The sequence below is a fragment of the Pangasianodon hypophthalmus genome, chromosome 3, assembly GCF_027358585.1.
Source record: "Pangasianodon hypophthalmus isolate fPanHyp1 chromosome 3, fPanHyp1.pri, whole genome shotgun sequence".
In the NCBI taxonomy this organism is placed as follows: Eukaryota; Metazoa; Chordata; class Actinopteri; order Siluriformes; family Pangasiidae; genus Pangasianodon; species Pangasianodon hypophthalmus.
Window position 1 is genome coordinate 24627888 of NC_069712.1, and position 23561 is coordinate 24651448.

Sequence of the window (23561 nt, forward strand, 5' to 3'; positions counted from 1 at the left end):
TTTTAGATCAAATAAATTATGGTCAATATCACAAAATTTAAATATTAAAAAATTCTAAAACATTGTGTTTATTTCAAATTTTTAATGAAAAAAGCATTTTCATTTCCATTTTCAATGTGTTCTCAGACTTTTGGACAGCACCATATATGCATACGTACATAAACATACATACAACGATCAGCCATAACCAAACCACCTGCCTAATATTTTGTAGATCCCCCTTGTGCCGTCAAAACAGCTCTGACCCACTCTGATTCAGCCAAATGCTGCACGATCACCCAAAGCATATTTCAAAAGCACCTCAAGACTTTAAGGCAGGAAAGAGGAACGTCCTGCAATTGACATGTCAGTCATCCAAATCAGCATTAATCCTATCTGTCTGCGTGTCAGACATCTTTTGTGCTTAAGGTTGGGCTGTGATGACAGCTGAAGTGCCTGAGCTGGGGTATGCATATAAAGCTCCTGCCAATCCCAACCCGATACCCCTACTGTGAATTTCTATTACCAAGATTGTCAAGGCGACTCACAGCAACTCAGGAACATCATCATATTAAGAAATTCTCTCCACTGACTTTTCATGTTTAACGAAACTCTACACACTGTAGTTTTAGATCAAAATGTATTTTCAACACAGCATTACAGCAAAACCACCAAACATCAAGGAACAAATGGTTGATCCAATAAAACATGCCAATATAGCGAGATACATCTCACTAGGCATTTCAGCAATCTCAAAAGAAGTGTGTTTTAATAATTTCGATTGCTCACATGCTGCCCGTAAGTCCTGTCAGAAATACAGTAATTACAATGTAAACATACAAGAACTCCACCACAAATATTTTTACTTACTACTTGAGAACTCATTTTTTCCCGACTTTCACAGTTGGGGGCGTGTCACTAGCAAAAAGTCATTGTGGCCTCCAATATGAATGCGACATGTAAAACAGACAATAAGATTTTAGTGATAACTGTTGTGAAATGTTCATTTCTTTATTTTCTTTCAGTAAAGCAAAATAAACTTCTTGCTGTTAAGGATACAAAAAAATAAATATAAAAACAAACAAATAAAAACAAAGTTTTCTCCATTTTTTCTCCCAGTCAAAACCACTTGAACACACTATATCATAATTACCATGTCAAACTCCCATGCACAAATTTCTACAAAAACCTGAAGGCAACAACAGTTCCATTGCCTAGAGCTTCCCAAGGACACAAACACATGACTGTATTTATGTTTGACCTTTCTTTGATTTCTAAAGGTGATTGAAATACTGAAAATATCAAACACTTAAAGCTACTCACAACTTCCCATCCTTGAAGGAGCGGACAAACACGCTGTCTTTTTTCATCATGACATCCTCATGACAATCTGGAGAGATAACCTTTAATGATAAAAAAAAAAGAAAGTAACAATGAGGAAAGCGATAAAAAGAAGGGGGACAAAATTCAATATTCTCCATATTTCCATCTTCACTTTTGTGAGCATCTCGGAAATAATCCAAAATTTCAAAAGGTCAGTTTCTGAACTTTACAAAAAGACTTTACTTGAATTTGTAAAATGATTGAATATGTCAATGGTGATACCACCTGTTTGCACTCTATTCTGTTGCTTAACAAAACTGAATGCCTTGCATAATCACACAATGATAATACATCATTATTAAGAGGTCAGACTAAATCATACATATATTAAAAAAAGCCCTCCATCAAACTCATTATGTACAGGAGTGATCCCTTCATACCAGTTGGTATGGGTATAGATTTTATTGTATGTAGTCCCTTTTTTGACAAACATGCCGAAGGTCTTTTTGGGTGAAATGTTAGACTATGGTCTCATCTAAATATAAAATTCCCAATACAGCTCCAGTGATGCTTGAAGGTTCAGGTGCTGGATTTGTGGGTTTTTGTTATGTAGGAGGCATCCCAATAATCAATAAACTGTGCAATTCTGAAACTGTGAGTTTATATTTGCCTCCCTCATCATGGTGAACTGGCAAATGTTTGACTCTTCCAGACCTCTAAAACTTCAAATGAATAAATATATAAATAAAATATATATGGAATAGTTAAGATACATATTCTCAAATGTATGACATGTCTGCTTCTTTGCAGCTGGACCAGCATCATATGTCTTCATGATCTCAACATGTTCCTCACTGTCGTGATTAGACTGATCAGAATTGCTTACTTTTAGCAAGAAACTTTCAAGAGTCTACTAGTTTGCCAGTATAAGGCTTGTACTGCCATCATTATTATTATTATTATCGTTGTTAATAATAATAATAATAATAATAATAATAATAATAATAATAATGATATAATTCCAAAGTTGAGTAGACTGTATATGACATTGTGAGAGGAATTTTTTTATTTCTGTAACTGAATAATGTATCTGGATTTTCTGTGTATGTCCACCTATAAGACCAACCAGAGAGTCCATCCCTCAAACAAATCCCTGTGACCAGCGGCGTTAGCAATATTTAGATAAGATTTGTACTTTGTTACTGGTCTAATTTTCTCAGATAAAAATAGATATTAAAGAGAATTAGGAACCATTTAGCAAATTACATGAATCCCATTTTAATTCCTGTCTTGTTTTTTGAACACTACCACTGTAGCTGTGACTTGCTAGAAAATGGTTCCACAGCAGTGGCTATATGAATTAGAGGCTACCAGTAGGTAAGGACACCTGTGGCAGACATCAGTGGCAGCGTGCTTAAACAGCTACATTTACACAGATACACTTTTCCCCGTTCAGCATATCATCTACATTCATTTATAGAAACATGCATTATTATTATTATTATCAAATAAGAGGTGTAGAAAGGATCTTCACTTTATACATATACATATACATATATATATATATATATATATATATATATATATATATATATATATATATATATATATATTTATTGTATTATATATATATATATATATATATATATATATATATTACACACAGTTTATTTCTGTTGAAATTAGTATGTTCTTTAAGTGAATATTTTTACCAGAACACTGTCTGGCAGGATCTGAATTTGCCGGTTGCATACCAGTATTTATTGGCTAACAGAAACGCTGATTTTGTATATACACTCACCATCCACTTTAATGGGACACCTGTACACCTGCTCATTTATGCAGTCACCCAATTGGCCAATCACAAGGCAGCAGCACAATGCATAAAATCATGCAGACGCAGGTCAAGAGCTTCAGTGAATTTTCACATCAGTGAACACTCACGAGTATTTCAGAAACTGCTGATCTCCTGAGATTTTCACACACAACAGTCTCTAGAGATTACACAGAATGGTGTGAAAAATGAAAAACACTGAGTGAGAGACAGTTCTGTGTGTGGAAATGCTTTGCTGATAGGATAGGTCAGAGGTAAATTGCCAGATTGGTTCAAGCTGCCAGGAAGGATATAATAACTTATATAATCACTCTTTAAAACCGTGGTGAGCAGAAAAGCATCTCGACATGCACAAATTATTAAACCTTGAGGTGACTGGGCTACAACAGCAGACACTCCTGCCAGGCCAAGAACAGGAATCTGAGGCTATCATGGGCACAGACTCACCCAAACTGAACAGCTGTTCTGCTGTTGTAGCCCATCCATCTCAAGGTTTGATGTGCATTCTAAGATGCTTTTCTGCTCACCACAGTTGCAAAGAGCGCTTATTTGAGTAATTATAGTCTTCCGGTCAGCTCAGACCGGTCTGGTCATTCACCTATCTCTCTCATCAACAAGGAGTTTCAGCCTGCAGACCCTCCACACACGTGTCATGGTTGGTGCGTGTGGTCGCAGCGGCCACTCCGGGTCCCAACATAGATGCTTTTTGTTGATCTGTATTAGAACACCAGTTGATATCTAAAACATCAGACAATGGACACAGGAATTCAGACAATCGCAAGGAACTGCTGGACATAAAGAAAAGATATAGCGACAGCTCACTGGAACGGGCGCTACTGGAGGAATTAGTGAACAAACTAAGTAGATTCGGGCTTCTCCATACACCAGGCTTGCCATCTGCCACCTCGCGTAGGTGTTCTTTCCAAATGATGTAGCGTCAGACAGTGTGAGCGGAGACGAAGCGTGGAACGCGTAGCAGAGCTAATGCTAGGCTAAAAGCCTATTCTACTAGACTGGCGGTTTCCTCAATTCCAGGCTAACATCCGCTCTTTGGATAATAAAATGGACCTGCTTAGACTCAGACTGTTGCCTCATTGGGAGATGCGGAATTGCTGCATGCTAATTTTAACAGAGACATGGCTACATGACAAAATTCCTGACTTAACAGTGCAGCTAGACAGGCTAATGTGCTATCGAGCAGACAGAACACAATCGTCCGGTAAGAACAGAGGTGGAGGGCTATGTATACACATCAAGAAGAACTGGTGCAAGAAGAATCGTCGACAGTAACTGCTCAGCTGCACCTTAATACCTGCTGATTAAGTGCCAGCCATTCTATCTGCCAAGAGAATTCAGTGCAATTTATAAAACTGTGTACATATCCCTGAGCAACATTGCTAAGGACACTCTAGAGCTGCTCCATGATGCCATCGGCTCACTACAGAACAAGCACCAACAGTCTCTTCATTGTAACTGGAGATTTTAACCACCTCAATCTCAAAATGGCTCTACCTAAATTCCATCAACATGTTTCCATACCAACCAGGGGCAAGAACATGCTTGACCAGGTCTATACAAATACAAAGAATACACACACGCCCACACCTCGGTTCTCAGATCAAAACTCAGTGCCCCTCAGTGCCAACCTACAAACTGCTCCTGAAACAGAGTAAGGCCGGTATCAACACTGTCATGATATGGCAGAGCGGATTGGTAGCAGCCTTGCAGGATTGCTTTGAGTGCACTGACTGGAACATGTTTAAGGGAGCCACTACACATGAAGACTATATGGACTTAAAAGAATATGCACAATATAAGTCACAGGATACATAAGTAAGTGAGTGGACAATGTCACAATCACCAAGCAACCTTGGCTTAATGCTGAAGCACGCTCTCTCCTAAAAGCACGCAACAACATGTTCAAGACGAGACAATATAGCACTATGCACATCCAGGATTAGGTTAAATGCCAGCATTAAAAAAGCCAAGACCACACACACATAAAAGGTACAGGAACACTTCAAAAGCAATGATCCACTGTAGAGAGAGCAATAGTCTGCAATAAGGTTGACGCCCTCCCGAACGCATTAACCCTCAGGAGTTGACAGAGCCGTCTTCACGATCACTTGGATTTTTTTCTTATAGCAACGGCAATGAGTTAAAGTACTCCCATCATTTATGGTCAGACAGAAAAGAGGACGACATCATTCGAAACTGTAAAGGGTCTACTTTTATTTGTGCCCACTCACAATAAAAACAAAATGCTGTGCTTTTGTAAAATACAGAAAACAAACAGGATGCAGTTTCCACTGTGTCCATCTCTGTGATTGATTATTAAGTTCAGAACTTTTTAAAAACTTCACCTCAGCATATTTACTGCACTTTTTTTTAAGGCCGAATCAATAAAACATGTTATAAAAAGAACAGAAATACAAGTAAGTCATTTAAAAATAAGAAAATTTAAAATTCTGTACAAAATAAAAGTGGGCCTCTTTTACATGCTACATGTTAATAACAAAATTAAATTATAACTAGGTAGGTAAAGTTTGTCAAAACAAACTTTGATGTTGGCTTGACAAAGCCAGTCTGAAGGACAGTTGAAAGACAGAAAGAAAGAAAGGGTGACAGACAGACAGAAAGACAGACAGTCAGTCAATGGTAGAAAGACTGATGACAAAAATAGATGGGGATGGAGTGATACAGGTAGATAGATGGGGAGGGAATGTTACTGGAAAAAAGAAAGAAAGAAAGAAAGAAAGATAGATGTCGCAGACAGAAAGAAAGGAGCAAGCAAGAAAGAAAAGGTGTTACAGAAAGAGTGATAGATGGATAGAGTGTCACTGACAGAGGGATACATGGATAGAGTTCGACTGGAAGTGTGACTGAAAGAAAAATGTGTTACAGAAAGAGTGATAGATGAACAGTGTAAATGAAAGTCTGACTGAAATATAGAAACATAAACATAGATAGATAGATAGATAGATAGAGCGACAGACAGTATGCCAATAATTGTAGAGTTGATTAGATAGACAGACGGACAGACAATATATGCAGAGTTGAATAGATAAATGGGGTGCCAATACTTGAGTTGTTTAGAGAGAAACAGATAGATGTATAGACAGAGTGTCAATACTGGCAGAGTTGAATAGATAGATATGGTGCCAATAATTGTAGAGTTGATAGATAGATAGGGTGCCAATACTTGTACAGTCAAATAGGTAGTTAGACAGACAGACAGACAGGGCGCCAATACATGTAGAGTTGAATAGATAGATCGATTGATAGGGTGCCAATATTTGTAGAGTTTAATAGATAGATAGATGTATAGATAGCCAATATTTGTAGAGTTGATTAGATAGATAGATAGATAGATAGATAGTGTTCCTAGTAAACAGAGAGATGGAGAGAATGGTAGAAAGATAAATGGAGTGACAGACTGATACATGTAGATAGATAGCATTTTAGTGTTTGAAAGACAAAAGAAGTGAGAGAGTGATACAGGAGGATGACGATAGGAAGAAATATGGAGAGAGAGAGTTGTGAGAGATAGATGGAGATATAATAATAATAATAATAATAATAATAATAATAATTATTATTATTATTATTATTATTATTATTATTATTATTATAATTCCAGAATTTCACGCCAAGCAGTTGGCAGCAAAGTCTTGTAGCTCCTCAAAATTTTTTCTTTTGACATATTTTTGATAACTACTGTTATATTTGCTTACTGACCTATGGATATTGCTATGGGAAGAAGAATCTACACAAGGAATGACCTCCTTTTACTACAACGGAGTAAATCTGGAGTGCATCACCCTATTCCAGCTCTATAGTGAACAAAAGCAAGGAGCTGCAAGCACTGGTTAGGACCCAGAGAGAATTTCGTGAGTGTAGCCTGATGTGTTTTACTGAGACATCAAAACATTGAAGACTCCTGTGTGAATGTGCCTAACTTCACCCTGGTACGTGTAGACAGAAATGCTCAGGCAAGTGGCAAGACAAAGGGTGGAGGACTTGCTTTATTTGTAAACAAGAGATGGTATAACCCTGGTCATATTACTGTCAAGGAGAGGATATGATGTCAGGACATTGAGCTTTTGCCAGTTGGTCTCAGACCATATTATGTTCCCAGGGAATTCAGTCATATCATCGCAATACTTGTTTACATTCAACCAAGAGCAAATGCTAATATCTCTTGTGAAGTCATCCATGAGACTGTTGCCAGGATACAAATTCAACATTCTGAGGTCCTCATTATAATATCTGGAGATTTTAACCATGTGACTCTCACCTCACACCTGACTGGATTTTACCAGTTTGTCACCTGTCCTACCAGAGAAGGTAAAACACTGGATCTACTATATGCAAGTGCCAAGGAGGCCTATATCTCTACTGCCTTACCACCACTTGGCAGGTCAGATCACAGCCTGGTCTTACTGCAGACCTGTTATAAACCCTGTGTACAGAAGCAACCTGCAACCACCATCTCAGTCAGGAAATGGACACCTGAGGCTGTTGAGTCTCTAAGGGACTGCTTTGAATGTACAGACTGGAACGTATTGCTGGGAGTAGAAGGGAACAGCATGGACATTGACAGACAGGTTGACTGCTTCACTGATTACATCAACTTCTGTAGAGACACTATTATACCTACAAAGTCTGTGCAATGTTTCCTAAATAACAAACCCTGGATCACTGGTGACATCAAGGCTATCCTTAACCAGAAAAAGGAGGCATTTAAAGATGGAGACAAAGAAAGGCTCAAACGTCCAATATGAGCTGAAGAGGAAATTGAAGCAGGCTAAGGAGGACTACAAAAACAAAATAGAGAAAGACCTACAGCAGAATAACATGAGAGAAGTGCGGAGGGGAATCAACAATTTCATTGGCTACAAAAAAAAAAAAAAAAAAAAAGAACAACCAGGCACCAGTGGGTGATGAGGACAGAGCCAACAAACTCAACAAGTTCTTCAACAGGTTTGACACTGTTACAAATGCAGACTGTACATGCACAACCCCTCATTCTTCCTCTATGTCTCCTCCTCCATCTACTCCAACTCCTTTGACTACATTTGTGTGCATCTCCACCCCTGCAGCTTTGCCCCCTCCTTCACCTGAGAATGCTCCACCATCTGTCACTGTAACAGGGGTGAGGCTGCAGTTACAAAGACTGTGCCGTGGGAAGGCAGCTGGCCCAGATGGTGTTTGTCCTAGACTGCTTAAGGACTCTGCGGCTCAACTGTGTGAGCCTCTGCAGAGGATCTTCAACCTGAGTCTAAACTGGGGGGGCTCTGTGGAAAACATCTTGTATAGTTCCAGTACCTAAAGTTCCAGTACCTAAAGTGTCCAGCTGAACTAAATGACTATGTGGTTCTCACATCCCACATTATGAAGGTTCTGGAGAGGATGATTCTGCGCTTACTAAGACTCGAGGTTAAACACGCAATGGGTCCCCTGCAGTTTGCTTACAGAGAGCACAATGGTTGTGGATGATGCTGTCCTCTACATGTGTCACCGTGTTTTGTCTCTTCTGGAAGAACCCGCAAGTTACGTGAGGATTATGTTCTTTGATTTTCCAAGTGCATTGAATACCATCCAACCAATCATCCTTAGAGACAAACTGAAAGGGTTGGGTGTTGACCTCTCATTTGTTTCCTGGATCACTGATTACCTGACAGAAAGGCCACAGTTTGTCAGGCTGGGGAACTGCATCTCTGGTAGAGTTCTAAGCAGTACAGGGGCTCGACAGGGGACTGATTTGGCTCCATTCCTGTTCACACTGTACACAGCAGACTTCACCTACACTTCTGAGTGTTGCCACATTCAGAAGTATTCTGATGATCCTGCGATTATTGCATGCATTGGGAATGGTCAGGAAGAGGAGTAAAAAAACTGCCTCCCAGTAAACACCTCTAAAACCAAGGAGATGGTATTGGATTTTCGAAGGGCTAAACCCCCTCCTTATCCAGTCAGCATCTATGGTGCGGACATTGAAGGGGTGCCAGCCTACAAATATCTAGGTGTGCACCTGGACAATAAGTTGGACTGGTCACTTCTCACAGATGTACAATATAAAAAAGGGCAGAGACGGCTTTTCCTCCTAAAACGGCTTAGGTCCTTCGACATCTGCAGGAAGATGCTACATATGTTTTACCAAACTACAGCAGCAAGTGTGCTGTTTTATGCTGGGGAGGCAGCATAAAGCAGAAGGATGCAAGGCGGGTGGACAAACTGGTGCAAAAAGCTTCTTCAGTGACTGGAATGAGGTTTGAATCACTGGAGGCCGGGGTGGAGAGATGCACACAGAAAAAGCTAGAGGCCATTCTGGAATACCCTGGCCATCCCCTACCCAACACCCTGATGGACCAGAGAAGCAGGTGCAGAGGACGACTCACCTCACTGTGCTGCAGGACTGAACGATACAGGAGATCCTTTATCCCCACTGCCATCAGGCTCTACAACACCTTAGCCAACGGCAGATGACTAATCACTATTCTCATTACTTTACTACTTCACTACTTTACTATTCTCACTAATTTCTTCTACTGTCACTACTTTTTACTACTTTCTTTCTTACTTATCTACAAGACTACCTGAATTTCCCTTCGGGGATTAATAAACTTTATCTTATCTTATAATAATAATAGTGACTAGGTAGGTAAAGTTCATCATGACAAACTTTGAGGTTAGCTTGACAAAGCCAGTCTGAAGGTTAGGGTTATTCTGGGTTATTATATGCTGGGGTAATGGAGTTATTCTGGCCCCACAGACAATAATCCCATTATTGTCTATGGGGCCAGAATAACGCTATTTTCCGGACATTTCTGGCAAAAATTCCAAAATGTGATGTGTATATGCCAGGTCTACTCCCAAAGACATATGAAAGGATAGGTGATACAAGCATATCAGTCAAAGACGTCCGAGCTGTGACACCCGTGTTTCTCTACGAGCTGAAAACGTTTTATGTCTGTAGTACAAACAGTGTGGGACGAGTTACGTGCCGAAGTTTTGTATGGAAGTAATAATAATAATAATAAGTATGTGAGATAACAATAGTGAGGCTTTGCTTCACAAGCACCACTAATCATAATAATAATATTCTTATAAAGCAGACCAGTACGTTGGCTTTGTCAAGCCAACATAATAAGACTACAATGTGGAAAACAAAATTATTCACTCATGAATGCACAAGACCTACTATACATATGTACTGCCAAGGATTTTGGCTAGAAACTCAAGTCTATCAACATTATCCGGCTTTAGGGAGGACCGCAAACAAGTAACAATATTCCCCCAGTGCTAAAAGCCCTCTCTGAAGGGGGAACTTGTGGCTGGAATGCACAAGTACATTTTTGCCACTTTTGAGAGCCTTGGGTAGATCTTTGGTGTTCTTTCCACCATTTTAGTGAATCCTCCTCACTATCCATGTTGTGTGACTCTAGGTAGGCCTGCAGCTCACAAGCTACACTTAGTTCCTGGTTGTTGGTTGGACTTTGCAAGGCTTGTTTAGCAGCTTAAAGAAGCTTCTCATTGTCTTCAGTTTCTTTGGAGTGAATTCAGCCTCAGCATCCTCAGTGATCTCTCCTGGTGGCTCTGGGGGAGGCATCTACACAAAAAAAGACAATAAAAACAAACTTAAGGAGTATCAAATCACTATATAGCTCAGTGTAGCACTTACTTTTTTCATTACAATTTGGTTTTGTGTATACACAACAGCATACACTATATTACCAAAAGTATTCGGTCACCCATCCAAATGATCAGAATCAGGTGTCCTAATCACTTGGCCTGGCCACAGGTGTATAAAGACTGACTGCTTTTACAAACATTTGTAAAAGAATGGGCCGCTCTCAGGAGCTCAGTGAATTCCAGCGTGGAACTGTCATAGGATGCCACCTGTGCAACAAATCCATTCGTGAAATTTCCTCGCTCCTAAATATTCCACAGTCAACTGTCAGCTTTATCATAACAAAATGGAAGAGTTTGGGAACAACAGCAACTCAGCCACGAAGTGGTAGGCCACGTAAACTGACGGAGAGGGGTCAACGGATGCTGAAGCGCATAGTGCAAAGAGGTCGTCGACTTTCTTCACAGTCAATTGCTACAGAGCTCCAAACTTCATGTGACCTTCAGATTAGCCCAAGTACAGTACGCAGAGAGCTTCATGGAATGGGTTTCCATGGCCGAGCAGCTGCATCCAAGCCACACATCACCAAGTGCAATGCAAAGCGTCGGATGCAGTGGTGTAAAGCACGCCGCCACTGGACTCTAGAGCAGTGGAGACGCGTTCTCTGGAGTGATGAATCACGCTTTTCCATCTGGCAATCTGATGGATGAGTCTGGGTTTGGAGGTTGCCAGGAGAACGGTACATTTCGGACTGCATTGTGCCGAGTGTGAAATTTGGTGGAGGAGGAATTATGGTGTGGGGTTGTTTTTTCAGGAGTTGGGCTTGGCCCCTTAGTTCCAGTGAAAGGAACTTTGAATGCTTCAGGATACCAAAACATTTTGGACAATTCCATGCTCCCAACCTTGTGGGAACAGTTTGGAGCGGGCCCCTTCCTCTTCCAACATGACTGTGCACCAGTGCACAAAGCAAGGTCCATAAAGACATGGATGACAGAGTCTGGTGTGGATGAACTTGACTGGCCTGCACAGTGTCCTGACCTGAACCCGATAGAACATCTTTGGGATGAATTAGAGCGGAGACTGAGAGCCAGGCCTTCTCGACCAACATCAGTGTGTGACCTCACCAATGCGCTTTTGGAAGAATGGTCAAAAATTCCTATAAACACACTTCTCAACCTTGTGGACAGCCTTCCCAGAAGAGTTGAAGCCGTAATAGCTGCAAAAGGTGGACCGACATCATATTGAACCCTATGGGTTAAGTTCATATGTGAGTCAAGGCAGGTGACCGAATACTTTTGGTAATTGGTAATATAGTGTAGGTTAATATAATAATTATTACCATCACTGCCACAGTCTTCATCATCTCAGTCTGGCTGGTATTGATGTTATGCTGTCTTAAGTGGTGTAACTCATCTTAAATCATGGATCTACAGCAGATGTTCGTCCAACAGAGTCTAGGTTTGTGGGTCACTGTATTTTTCATTTAGGTACAAAATGCTAGTCTTTATTGCTCCTGATAGGTCAGTATCATCATCCTTAACTTTCAAGATAGCTGAGTTGAAAAGATGAAGAACTGGCTTTATAAAAGACACACTGTCATACTTCTCACCAGACAGTGCATCTGTAAGCTCGACTAGAGGGTGCAGGGATTTGTTGATAGCCTCCAGCATGTCAGTGTCCTGCCACATTGGGATAAGATGCCGGGACTTCTTGTTAGAAGACAGAACATGAGCAATGGCCTTGTGCTGCTTAATGACTCACTCTGTCATGGCCTGACGTGATCCCACCTAGTGGGACACACTGTCTTCAGTGAGTGCTCTGGGAGCTTCAGCTGCCAAAAGTTTCCTGTTACCCCTCCAGCTGTAGGAGAAGGTGCTCACTAGCTTTTTGCAGAGGCCAACAGTATGGTCAGTTCTTGGATCCTCCATTGCATTCTCTACAGAAAAACATAAAAAAAACATTATGTCAGAGACATAAGTGCAAAATAACAAAGGGGCCCACTTTGTTATTTTGATATATTTTTGTCAGTTAATTATAGGTGCATTCAGTGATATTTTTTGTTTGTTTATTGCTAAACTTTAAACAGAAAGAAATTATTCGTATTATAACACTTTACTATAAGATTATATTCGTTAACGTTAATTCATTATGAACAAAACATGAAGAAAGAACATACTAAATTATAAACATTGACCAAGAGAAACAACTGCTATTACTTATTGTTAGCTCATGATACTTAAAGTATTTTAATGTTAACAATTAGAACATTATTTTAAAGTGCTATCAGTTTTTTTTTTAATGTTTAGAAATTACGTTTAGAAACTATTTATATCAGTCTTTTACAAAACTCTGCCTTATTCTACACCTTACTGGGTGCACATACATGAGCAAATATTGTGTAATACACATATAGTTAGGTCCGGAAGTATCTGGACAATGACAGAGTTTTTGTGATTTTGCCTTTATACACCACCACAATGGATTTGAAATAAAAAAAATCAAGTTTAGACTTTCAGCTTTATTTTAAGAGGTTCCACAAAAATATGGGATTTACCATTTAAGAATTACAGCCATTTTCAACAAAGTACCTCCATTTTCAGGGGCTCAAAGGTATTTGGACAAAGTGACATAATTGTAAATATAACCATAATTTTAATACTTGGATGAAAATCCTTTGCAGTCAATGACTGCCTGAAGTCAATGACTGCCTGAAGCCCATGTTCTCAAAACTCAAATTCTCAGTTTCCTCCCTGGAGATGCTTTGCCAGGTCTTCACTGCAGCCACCTTCAGTTGCTGCTTGTTTGTGGGTCTTTCTGCCTTCAGTCTTGTCTTCAGTAAGTGAAAAGCATGCTCTATTGAGATCAGGGGAATGACTTGGCCATTGAAGACTATTACATTTCTGAGCCGTTCCTTTCTTTTGCCATACTTTTCTCTTCCCATCATTCTGGTACAAGTTAATCTTGGTTTCATCAGTCCAAAGAATCTTATTCCAGAACATGGGAGGATTTTTTAGATGTTTTCTGGCAAAGTCTAATCTGGCTTTCCTGTTCTTGAATGTTACCAGTGGTTTGCACCTTGTTGTAAACTCTCTGTATTTACATTCATGAAGGCGTCTCTTGATTGTAGATTTTGACAATGATACGCCTACCTTCTCCAGAGTATTCTTGACTTCTGTTGATGTTGTGAAGGGGTTTTTCTTCACCAAAGAAAGGATTCTGTGATCCATCACTTTAGTTGTCTTCCGTGATCTTCCAGGCCTTTCGATGTTGTTGAGCTCACCAGTGCTTTCTTTCTTTTTAAGAATGTACCCAACTGTTGATTTGGCCACACCTAAGGTTTTTTGCTATCTCTCTTATAGATTTATGTTGTTTTTTCAGCCTAATGATGGCCTCCTTCACTTGCATTGAGATCTCCTTGGACTTCATATTGGTAGCTCCACTCGAACAGCTGCCAAATGCCAACTCAATACCTGATATCAACTCCAGACCTTTTATCTGCTTCATTTGTCTTGAAGTAACAAGGGAATGAACCGTACCTGGTCAATTAACTTCTTGTCAGTCCAAATACCTTTGAGCCCCTGAAAATGGAAGTACTTTGCTTAAAATGGCTGTAATTCCTAAATGGTAAATGCCATATTTTTGTGGAACCTCTTAAAATAAAGCTGAAAGTCTGCACTTTGATCACATCTTGATTGTTTTATTTCAAATCCATTGTGGTGGTGTATAAAGGCAAAATCACAAAAACTCCGTCACTGTCAAAATACTTCCGGACCTGACTGTATATGAACAGCCAAATATTACTTGTGTTATCTTTAGCTTTTAATTCTATGTAATTGGATGTTTTCATTTGCGGAATAAATATACTGACTATACTGTACAATGCTAGATATCAGCAAAATATCAGAAAAATTACTAAGTGCACCTTCAATAAAATTGGCAAAATAAATAATAAATTACACTATATCAGGGAAAACATTTTAAAACAACTCACCAATAGCTAAATGAAGTCTATGTCCAAAGCAATGTAGCCTCGTCCAGGTATTCAGAGAGGCTGCCCTGATCATATTAGCTGCATTGTCCGTTGTAATGCAGATGAGTCTTTCCTCAAGCAAACCCCATGCAGAAATCACTTTTTTGAGGCCCGTTGCAATAGATTCTGCTGTATGGTCTTGTGGGAAAAATGGAGATTGCATACATTCGCTCTTCATTTCAAACTCACTGTCAATATAATGAGTAGTCAGGCTCAGGTACGGTTCCGCAGTTCTACTTGACCACAAATCAGTTGTGGCAGCAAAATATTCAACAGCGCAAATTTCTCTCTCTATTTCCAGTCTACATTTAGCATACAGCTCAGACAGACCAACTTTTGAAGAATAGTTGCATGAGGGTATCATGTATCTTTTGTCAAGTGTGCAGATCATTTTTTTAAACCCCTCGTTCCTTACTGTGCTTATTGGGCACATATCCTTGGCTAAATGAAATGTGATTGCCTCCGTTATTTCTATGTGTCTTTGTGAGCCAGGCGAATATAGTGTTGCATTGAGCAAAATCCCCATTACTGCTGTCTGTGTTGGGGAAAGCTGGGAATTTTGTGTGGTTAAAACTTTTTGTGTCTTCAACCTTTGACATTCTTGATACTGTTTTTATGTTGGCTTTTCAGGTGGTTGATGAGGTTTGTTGTGTTACCTTCAGCAGCACTGATACAGCACGGAAGCACACTTTGCATAGTACTTGCACCTGGTCAACATCACTTTCTCTAAACCTGAAATACTTCAAACAATGGAGGATGACACCTTTTTAGGAACTAATGTATGCCCCTCACCTTCCTCTTGTTGCTCTGCCATTTTGTTTGTTCAGTCAAGCTGAAGGCCTGTATGCTTTCATATCTGCCACTGCTGTGCTGTGCACACGAAGCCGCGAACTTCTGTGACACCATATTTCAAAGCGTGCTTAAAAATGAAATGCTCATTGGTCATTAGCGAACTTCCAGAGAGCAACAGATCAGTCGAGGTGAAAAATAACTTGTGATTGTGACTTGTGATTTGGTTTATCATCAGAGACTCGGCCCATAAGAATAAACAATTTGCAATCTTAGCAGGCTGACATTTTCTGCTTAATAACACATCAATATTGCAGATGATTATGCTTAATTAATCACAGAAATCGTGACTGCAGTTAAAATACGATTAATCGTGCAGCCCTACTGGAGCACGTCACAAAAATAAATCGAAACTCAGCATATAATTATATTGAATTATATTGAAATGTTTACTTTTAAATAAACCAATATAGAGCCAAAACAAATATTTTATGATTATGTCATGCGCATGAAACTAATGACAGGTGCAGTTTTTCTGTCTCAGCTCATTAGCACTGACCTAGACACACCCACCTGCAGAGTGAGCTATTCATACGTTAATGATCTGGGCGAGCCATACAAACATGGTAAACGCCCCCATCAATGCGAGAATCATACTGAGTAAGTACACATTTAATTGCTATTTTACAGATGTTAGTTTAATTTTGTTTACATTCTATGTGATAATACATAAAGTGTATGTGCATGTATGGCATTACAAAAATTGTCTTTTTTTTTTTTTTTGTTATGAGGGACAATATTAGTATTAGTAACATTAGTGATAATATAGTTTCTTTGATCCTGTTAGTAGCATGCTCAATTATTTCCTCACTTTTTGTGAGATGTGAGAATGACAGTGACCAGATACCTGTTGCAAAGAGAGCCAAGACAAACAAGCAAGTAAGCTACAGGCAGTCCACTGTCATGGAAAACAGAGACTTGTGTTGACATGGTTCCACAGACTCAGATTCCTGCCCACATGGGAACCTGGACAACAGCTTAGGTCTGCTGACTCACACTCTCCCCTGAGTCTCTTCAAACTGTTTTTCTCTGAGAGTGCTGTGTCAACTCTGTGTCACAACACAAATGCTCAGGCTGCCAGGGCAATTGCAAAGGGCACAAGTACAAATGGACAAATGTCAGCATCAACGAGCTATACTGCTACACTGGACTACACTAATATTCTATATGGGGAAGGTGAGCTCCATCACTGACTACTGGCACTAGGGCAGTCTTTTCTCTGTGCATTTTCCTTCCACAGTTATGTCAAGGGACAGATACCACATAATTTCATGGAATGTGTACATGAGTCACCCAGACACAGACAAGGAGAATGACAGAAAGAGGGGCACAGATGAACATGACTGTCTTTTCAGGGTCAAACCCCTCACTGACTGTCATCTATCATCCTAAAAGAATGCCATCTGTCATCCTAAAAGAAATTTTGCTGTGAATGAAAGAATGGTGGCATGCAAATCAAACATGGGAACGACACAGTATATGAAAGCCAAGCCAACCAAGTGGGGCTTCAAGTTGTTTGTCCTTGCGGATTCATCAAATGGATACACTGCGGACTTTTCTGTCTACACAGGAAAGAACAACATTCCCACAGGCCATGGACTATCATATTATGATGTGACATCTCTTTTGGACATTGTCTCTTTTGTGTACATGGATAATTTCTACACAAGTCCAAAGCTCCCAACAGCTTACTGCAGAGCTCTGTGGCGTGTTACAGAAAGTAGTACCAAAACAGTCCAGTAGTGACCATATGTTGGTTCCAGGAGTTGAGCTGAGCTCAGATGTCAGGAATATTGCCACTGCTGGTCACTGGATCTGTGTGCATTGCAAAGCAGTGCATGGCAAGAAACACCTTGGAAATGCCAGGCATGTGACGTTCACTTGTGGCTTCAGTTAACCAGGAACTACTTCCCAGGAATGGCACGAAGGTGTGTGACTGTGTGTTCAAAACTGTATGCTCAAAAATGTGCCTTTGACTCTCATTTTTTATATTTTGATTATATTATACACTGTGTTGTAAATAAACTACAAACAAAAAACATTATTTCTTTTAGTCTCCTCAAATTATTTTTTTCAGTTTCCACAGTGGCATTCCACCTTGACAGACCCATTAAGGGGTGGATCGTTATCTCCCCAGGTGTGAAAGACATCAATATTCATGGCCATTGACTGTCCCTGCCATACAGCCTTTCTAAAACAAAAAGTGTCACACAAAAATGAAATCAATGCATTGTTATATATGAAAATATATTTAGTATGTGTTCTATGGCCCTATCTGAGTGTCTTTAAATTTTTTTTTTACTAACCAAGTTTAAATTTTCATTGTGTACATTCACGTTGCTCACATATTATTGAAGCACAATTTGAGCTGAATATAGTGTAATGGGACTTTTGCCATTAATGTGCTATAAGTTACTAAAATAAGAACAATTGTCAGGCTTTGTCAAAAAATCACCAGGATCCAAAAACACCTGAGACTACTGAGGGTTAAATGAATTTTATGCCCGATCTGAGTCCTTTAACCACAATGAATGTGAAAAGAACTCTCAAAGATGAACCCAGGAAAGCCACAAGACCTACTTAAGTATTCACTGACATTTTTAGCTGTTGTTCCCAATTGTGTCAAGAATACGACAATCATTCTGGTACCAAAAAAATCTCCAGCCACATGCTTTAACGACCATCGTCCAATAATATCTGCCGTCTAATTTGTCCTGCCAGTTTCATAATGAACCGAAAATATTTTTTTACACTTCTCATAATAACAAACGATCTCTGTTTTGCGCCGTTTCTTCAGCAAAGCATCGCTCAGACTGCTCCCCCTCACCAATGTTTTGACATGCCCTGATATTTGTTCTTATTTCAGTTACGAGCATGCTTACATATGCTCTGGAACCACCTGGCTGCATCCAAGACATCAAAGCATTTTGAGGACCCATCATTTGAGGTAAGTAATGTTAACCTCTTAACTGTTGATTGTTGCTGTTTACATTCACTCCACGCTATTACCATGACAATCTTATTTAATCTTGACCAAGTGTAAATCATTAGAAAGATTTAGGACTCTAGCTTTGACATTTGGCCACTGTTTATGATAAAGACAATTACAGTGACAGCAATTTCATAATTTCTGTCGGGAGTACACATCAAACATGTAAAATCAAACTGGTAGTTATTGATATTTCGAATGAAAAAACGAGACAATCACATCTGTTTCTGTTTATTTGTGATCACAGGGCTTCACTAAACAACGTCCATTAGGGCTTTTAGTCCAAAATTGTGCAGATTTGGAGAAATTTTGATGGATTCCCATGTTTACGTCACTTTTTTTTTTTTTTTTTTTAAAGACAGAATCAATTCTATACATTTCCCACTAAATTATGCGACCTGATGAGCATGAAATTTTGTTTAACGCTGTCTATCTGGCTAGATACCGGGATAAAGTCAAAAAATGTATGATAAACTGCATATTCTTCCTAACTAAAAGATTCAAGATTTTATTTGTCACATACACAGTTATGTACAGTACATAACATGCAGTGAAATGAAAACCTGGCCTACTCCTCCTTAGACTGAGCATTTCAGTAAACAAATTAAAATTAAGAAATAAGAAATATTTGTACAGGAATGTGCAAAAAACAGATGTACAAAACATGGAGTTATGTTACGTGTAGTAACAACAAAAAGTTCAGTGTGTGCAAATTCAAACTTCTCACTTTTAGGTAAAAAGGCACACCAACACCTCGACTCCTTAAAGTTGAAAAAAGCAGGTATGTGATCAGCGATCCTTACCAGCTTCTACAGGAGTATCATTGAGTCCGCCTTGTGCTGCCAAAACAGCTCTGATCCGTTGAGGCATGTACGCTACAAGACCTCTGATGGTGTGCTGTTGAATCTAGCACCAAGATGTTAGCAGCAGATCCTTTAAGTCCTATAAGTTGCGAGGTGGGGCCTCCATGCATCAGACTTGTTTGACCAGCACATCCCATAGATGCTAGATCGGATTGAGATCTGGGGAATCTGGAGGCTGAGTCAACACCTTGAACTCTTTGTCATGTTCCTTAAACCATTCCTAAACAATTTTTGCAGTGTGGCAAAGCACATTATTCTGCTGAAAGTGGCCACTTAGTGAATACCATTGCCACGAAGGGGTGTACTTGGTCGGCAACAACGTTTAGGTAGGTGGTATTTGTCAAAGTAACATCCACGTTAATGTCAGGACCCAAGGTTTCCCAGCAGAACATTGCCCAGAACATCACACTGGCTCCACCAGCTTGCCTTTCCATAGTGCATCCTGGTGTCATTTCTTCCCCTGGTAAGCGATGTACACGCACCCGGCCATCCACAAGATGTAAAAGAAAACATGATTCATCAGACCAGGCCACCTTCTTCCATTGCTCCCTGGTCCAGTTCTGATGCTCACACGCCCCTTGTAGGTGCTTTCCGTGGTGGATAGGGGTCAGGTTGGACAGTCTGACTGGTCTGGGGCTACACATCCCCATACACACCAAGCTGCACATGGTGTGTTCTGACACCTATCATAACCACCATTAACTTTTTCAGCAATTGGTCCTACAGTGTGGGATCAGATGAGACTGACTAGCCCTCGCTCCCCACACTCATCAGTGAGCCTTGGGCACTCATGACCCTGTCACTGGTTCACCGGTTGTCCTTCCTTGAACCACTTTTGGTAGGTACTATATGAGGAACACCCCAAAGTCCTGCCACTTTGAAGATGCTCTGGCCCAGTCATCTAGCAATCACAATTTGGCCCTTGTCAAAGCCACTCAGATCGTTACGCTTGCCCATTTTTCCTGTTTCCAATACATCACCTTTGAGAACTGACTGGTCACTTGCTGCCTAATATATCCCACCCCTTGACAGGTGCCACTATAACAAAATAGGCTTGACAGGGTCAGGTTGCAGGGCTGGGACAGGCTTGCCAAGGTCATGTGGCAGAGCTGGGAACAAGGCTTGGGAGGCTTCTCTGTCGGACTCTGGTGTGAGCAGGTCTTGGGAGACTGCCCTGTTGGCCTGAGATGTAAGCAGGTCTTGGGAGGCCGAGCCGATGGCCTCAGACAGGAGCTGGGCTTGAGTAGCTGCCTCGTCAGTCTCAGATAGGTGCAGGACTTGGGAGGCCGTGCCATTGGTCTCTAGCAAGAGCAGGACTTGGGAGACCATGCCATCGACCTCAGGCAAACGCAGGACATAAAAGGCCGAGCGGGTTCAGCCGTCAGTCTGGCCCTCCACAAAAAATTGTCAAGGTCAGGGTTAAACTTAGGACACCCGAACACCTTTCTTAATAAGCTGACAATCTCGGCTACATTGCTAAGGCCTCTGGTTCCTGTGGCAATCAGGAGCTCCGCCCACTGGTGGGCTGGGCAGACGAGCCGGGACAACAAGAACTCCAACCACTGCTTCTCATTAGGCTTGGGGTCCACCAGGCTCCCAAAATATAACTGGCACTGCAGCAGGCAGCATTCTGGGTAAACTGAAAAGCCATCAAAGGGTTCCAGGGAATATATGAAAGTCCACTGAGAAAAATGGATCAAGTCGAGGGCTGGCATGGTCATCCTGGGGTTACGCCCCTCTCGCCTTCCTGCTGCATCCATTGTAATGGTGAAGTATTCTGTCACGAATGGCGAGTGGAAACGGATGCAATTGCAGTTAAGAATTCCTAACAAGTGTTTTCACACTTCCAGCTTTTCAGGTGTCTGAGCACAGTTCGCTGGATTTTTGGCTTGTGTGAACACTCCAAACGATTTTAAAGCAAACTGAACTGAGACCATCTTGGGAGGTGATCAGAGTTTGGTTTGCTTTCAGGTTATGGTACAGTTCCCTAAAAATGTACATTGTGAACACAAATCGCTCCAGGTTCACTCGATTTTTCCATTTGTGAACTTTCGTACAGGCCTCTGTACAAATCGCTCTATTCAACATAGCTGCTTCTGCTGGAAGAGGGATGCTATGGACAGATGAGGAAACGGCTGCACTCCTCCAAATTTGGAAGAAGGTCTATATTAAGAAACAACTATCAACCACCCACAGAAATTCAAAAGTGTTTATTCAATTTTCATCAAAATTGAAAGACAAAGAATTTAACCAGAGTGCCCTGCAGGGCAGGGTTAAAGTGCAAAAAATTACAGTAGAAATATATGGCCATGCGAGATAAACTGTGATCTAGAGGACAGTCAGCCAATGTCAAGTGGCCTCTTTATGATTTGTTAGACAAAATTCTTGGTACAAGCCCCTGCGTGAACCCAATATATGTTGTAGAGGGAGGATGATAATGGTACGTTCATTGCAAACTTGCTTTACCTATTTAGTTGCTCATAGAACCGTTATGCCATTATTTTCATGATTTAGTTGGCTTAATGACGTCGCGTATCTGGTTTCCTTAAGCACAGGGCAGAATATTTAACATACAGTAGGTTTTTACAAAGCAAACACTTAAAATGAGCAAAAAAACAGACATTTTATACTACTAGAAATTACAATAAACAAACATAATTCAAGGAACACAAGGAAAATAAACATAATTATACAGATGGATGTGTGCTACAGTGCTATAACGCAAGAATAGGGATGCAGTCTTAGCTCATTGCACATAATCAGGAATGTCTCCCTGTTCATCCTGAAGTTTCTGTTCCAGAAACTTCAAAGACTCAGTGTTCTCCCACCAAAGATGTGATTGATTTCTGGTACAACAGGATCTTTAAAAATATTCAACAGCAAATGGTTATATGAAACTGTGATGTCATATGGTAAAATCACAAAAAGTAAGGTGTTTAGCTCAAAGGTATGATATCAAAATGTCATGAGTGAAAAAAACTAACCTTTGAGGAGATAGCTCAATTGTCATCATCTCTTAAGTCAGCATCATAAGGTGAAGCCCCAGAGATAAATAATGCTGCTTCAGCAGAGTTTTTTCACCATATTTTTCTTGTCCTTCTCCTCTGCATTCGTTTGTTGTGTTTGTTTTGATTTCTTTCATTTTTTTTATTGTGTTCTCTTTCTCTTTTGTAATTTAAAAAACATGTTGTACAGGACAATTAGCACAAGTTTAGGGTCAGCCATCTTGCATAATATTGCTGTACCCACAATGCACAGCGTTGCAAGAGGCCTAGGACCCAAAACGCAACAGTATAAACACAAAGATGTCTGAGACCATATTAATGCTTAAGTGGACCAAAAAAGGATCCAAGTTCTCATTCAGGAACAGGGACAGTGTGAACATAAAGAGAACTGGGTCCTTTTTCACTTGCTTCACCTCTTGGTCCACTTCAAGGGGTCTGAGTTCAGGTCTTTTAAAGAGGACTCAGGATTTAAATATCAGGAAATGAAAGCTGAAATTCTGATCCATCGTTTCATATTCATTGTTTGATCTCAAACTCAAATGTCATTAGTGTATAGAAGAACTGGCTTTGCCATTCCAATACTTTCAGAGGGGAGTGTACGATCTGTGTACTGTATACATATCATTCTTGACTTGTGTTTTCTTTTTATGCCATACTAACCTCTCCAACAGAGATTTAGGGCTGATGGTACCCTTAGTCCTTGACCTAGTGAACTAGCACAAGGATATATTTTTGCTAAAGATTACAAAGTGGTTCTGTAAGTTGTTCTGGTTAAGGGCACCTGCTAAATGTTGTAAATGTAACAGATTACTGCTTCTAATCTGATAATGGTTGTGTCCAATGACACATTGGTCTAATAAACATAATAAACTATGTTATTAATTCTATTTTTGTATTACACCATATTATAGTTTATTTTCAGGTGAAAGTAACAAAGTAAAGTAAAAGCATACAACACAATAAAAATGAAAAATTCCAAAATCTGAATAAATACACCAACTCTTACCTTCATGAAGTGTGTCAAATGGTCTTTGTGTCAATTGTGTAGTGTAATAT

At 40.1% G+C, this 23561-nt stretch overlaps 1 protein-coding gene and 1 long non-coding RNA gene across 14 annotated transcripts in view; both read right to left on the reverse strand.

The window, feature by feature from the left end:
* The window catches only part of arid4b (AT-rich interaction domain 4B), a 126055-nt gene that overhangs the window by 55167 nt on the left and 47327 nt on the right, over positions 1-23561 (reverse strand). For 11 of the 13 annotated variants that reach the window (XM_053232602.1, XM_053232599.1, XM_053232598.1 and 8 more), the window contains one exon: positions 1303-1382. The exons of 1 other annotated variant lie outside the window; for it this stretch is intronic. In XM_053232602.1, the coding sequence (XP_053088577.1) occupies positions 1303-1382 (80 nt within the window). Of the gene's footprint in view, positions 1-849; positions 919-1302; positions 1383-23561 lie in introns of those variants that run through there. One more of the 13 variants, XM_053232606.1, reaches the window with a different exon arrangement.
* LOC117596863 (uncharacterized) lies at positions 2945-23557 on the reverse strand. Its single transcript, XR_004577852.2, has 3 exons — positions 22485-23557; positions 12109-22361; positions 2945-10748 (listed from the first exon to the last, which is right to left on the reverse strand). It is a non-coding gene; the product is annotated as an uncharacterized LOC117596863 (long non-coding RNA).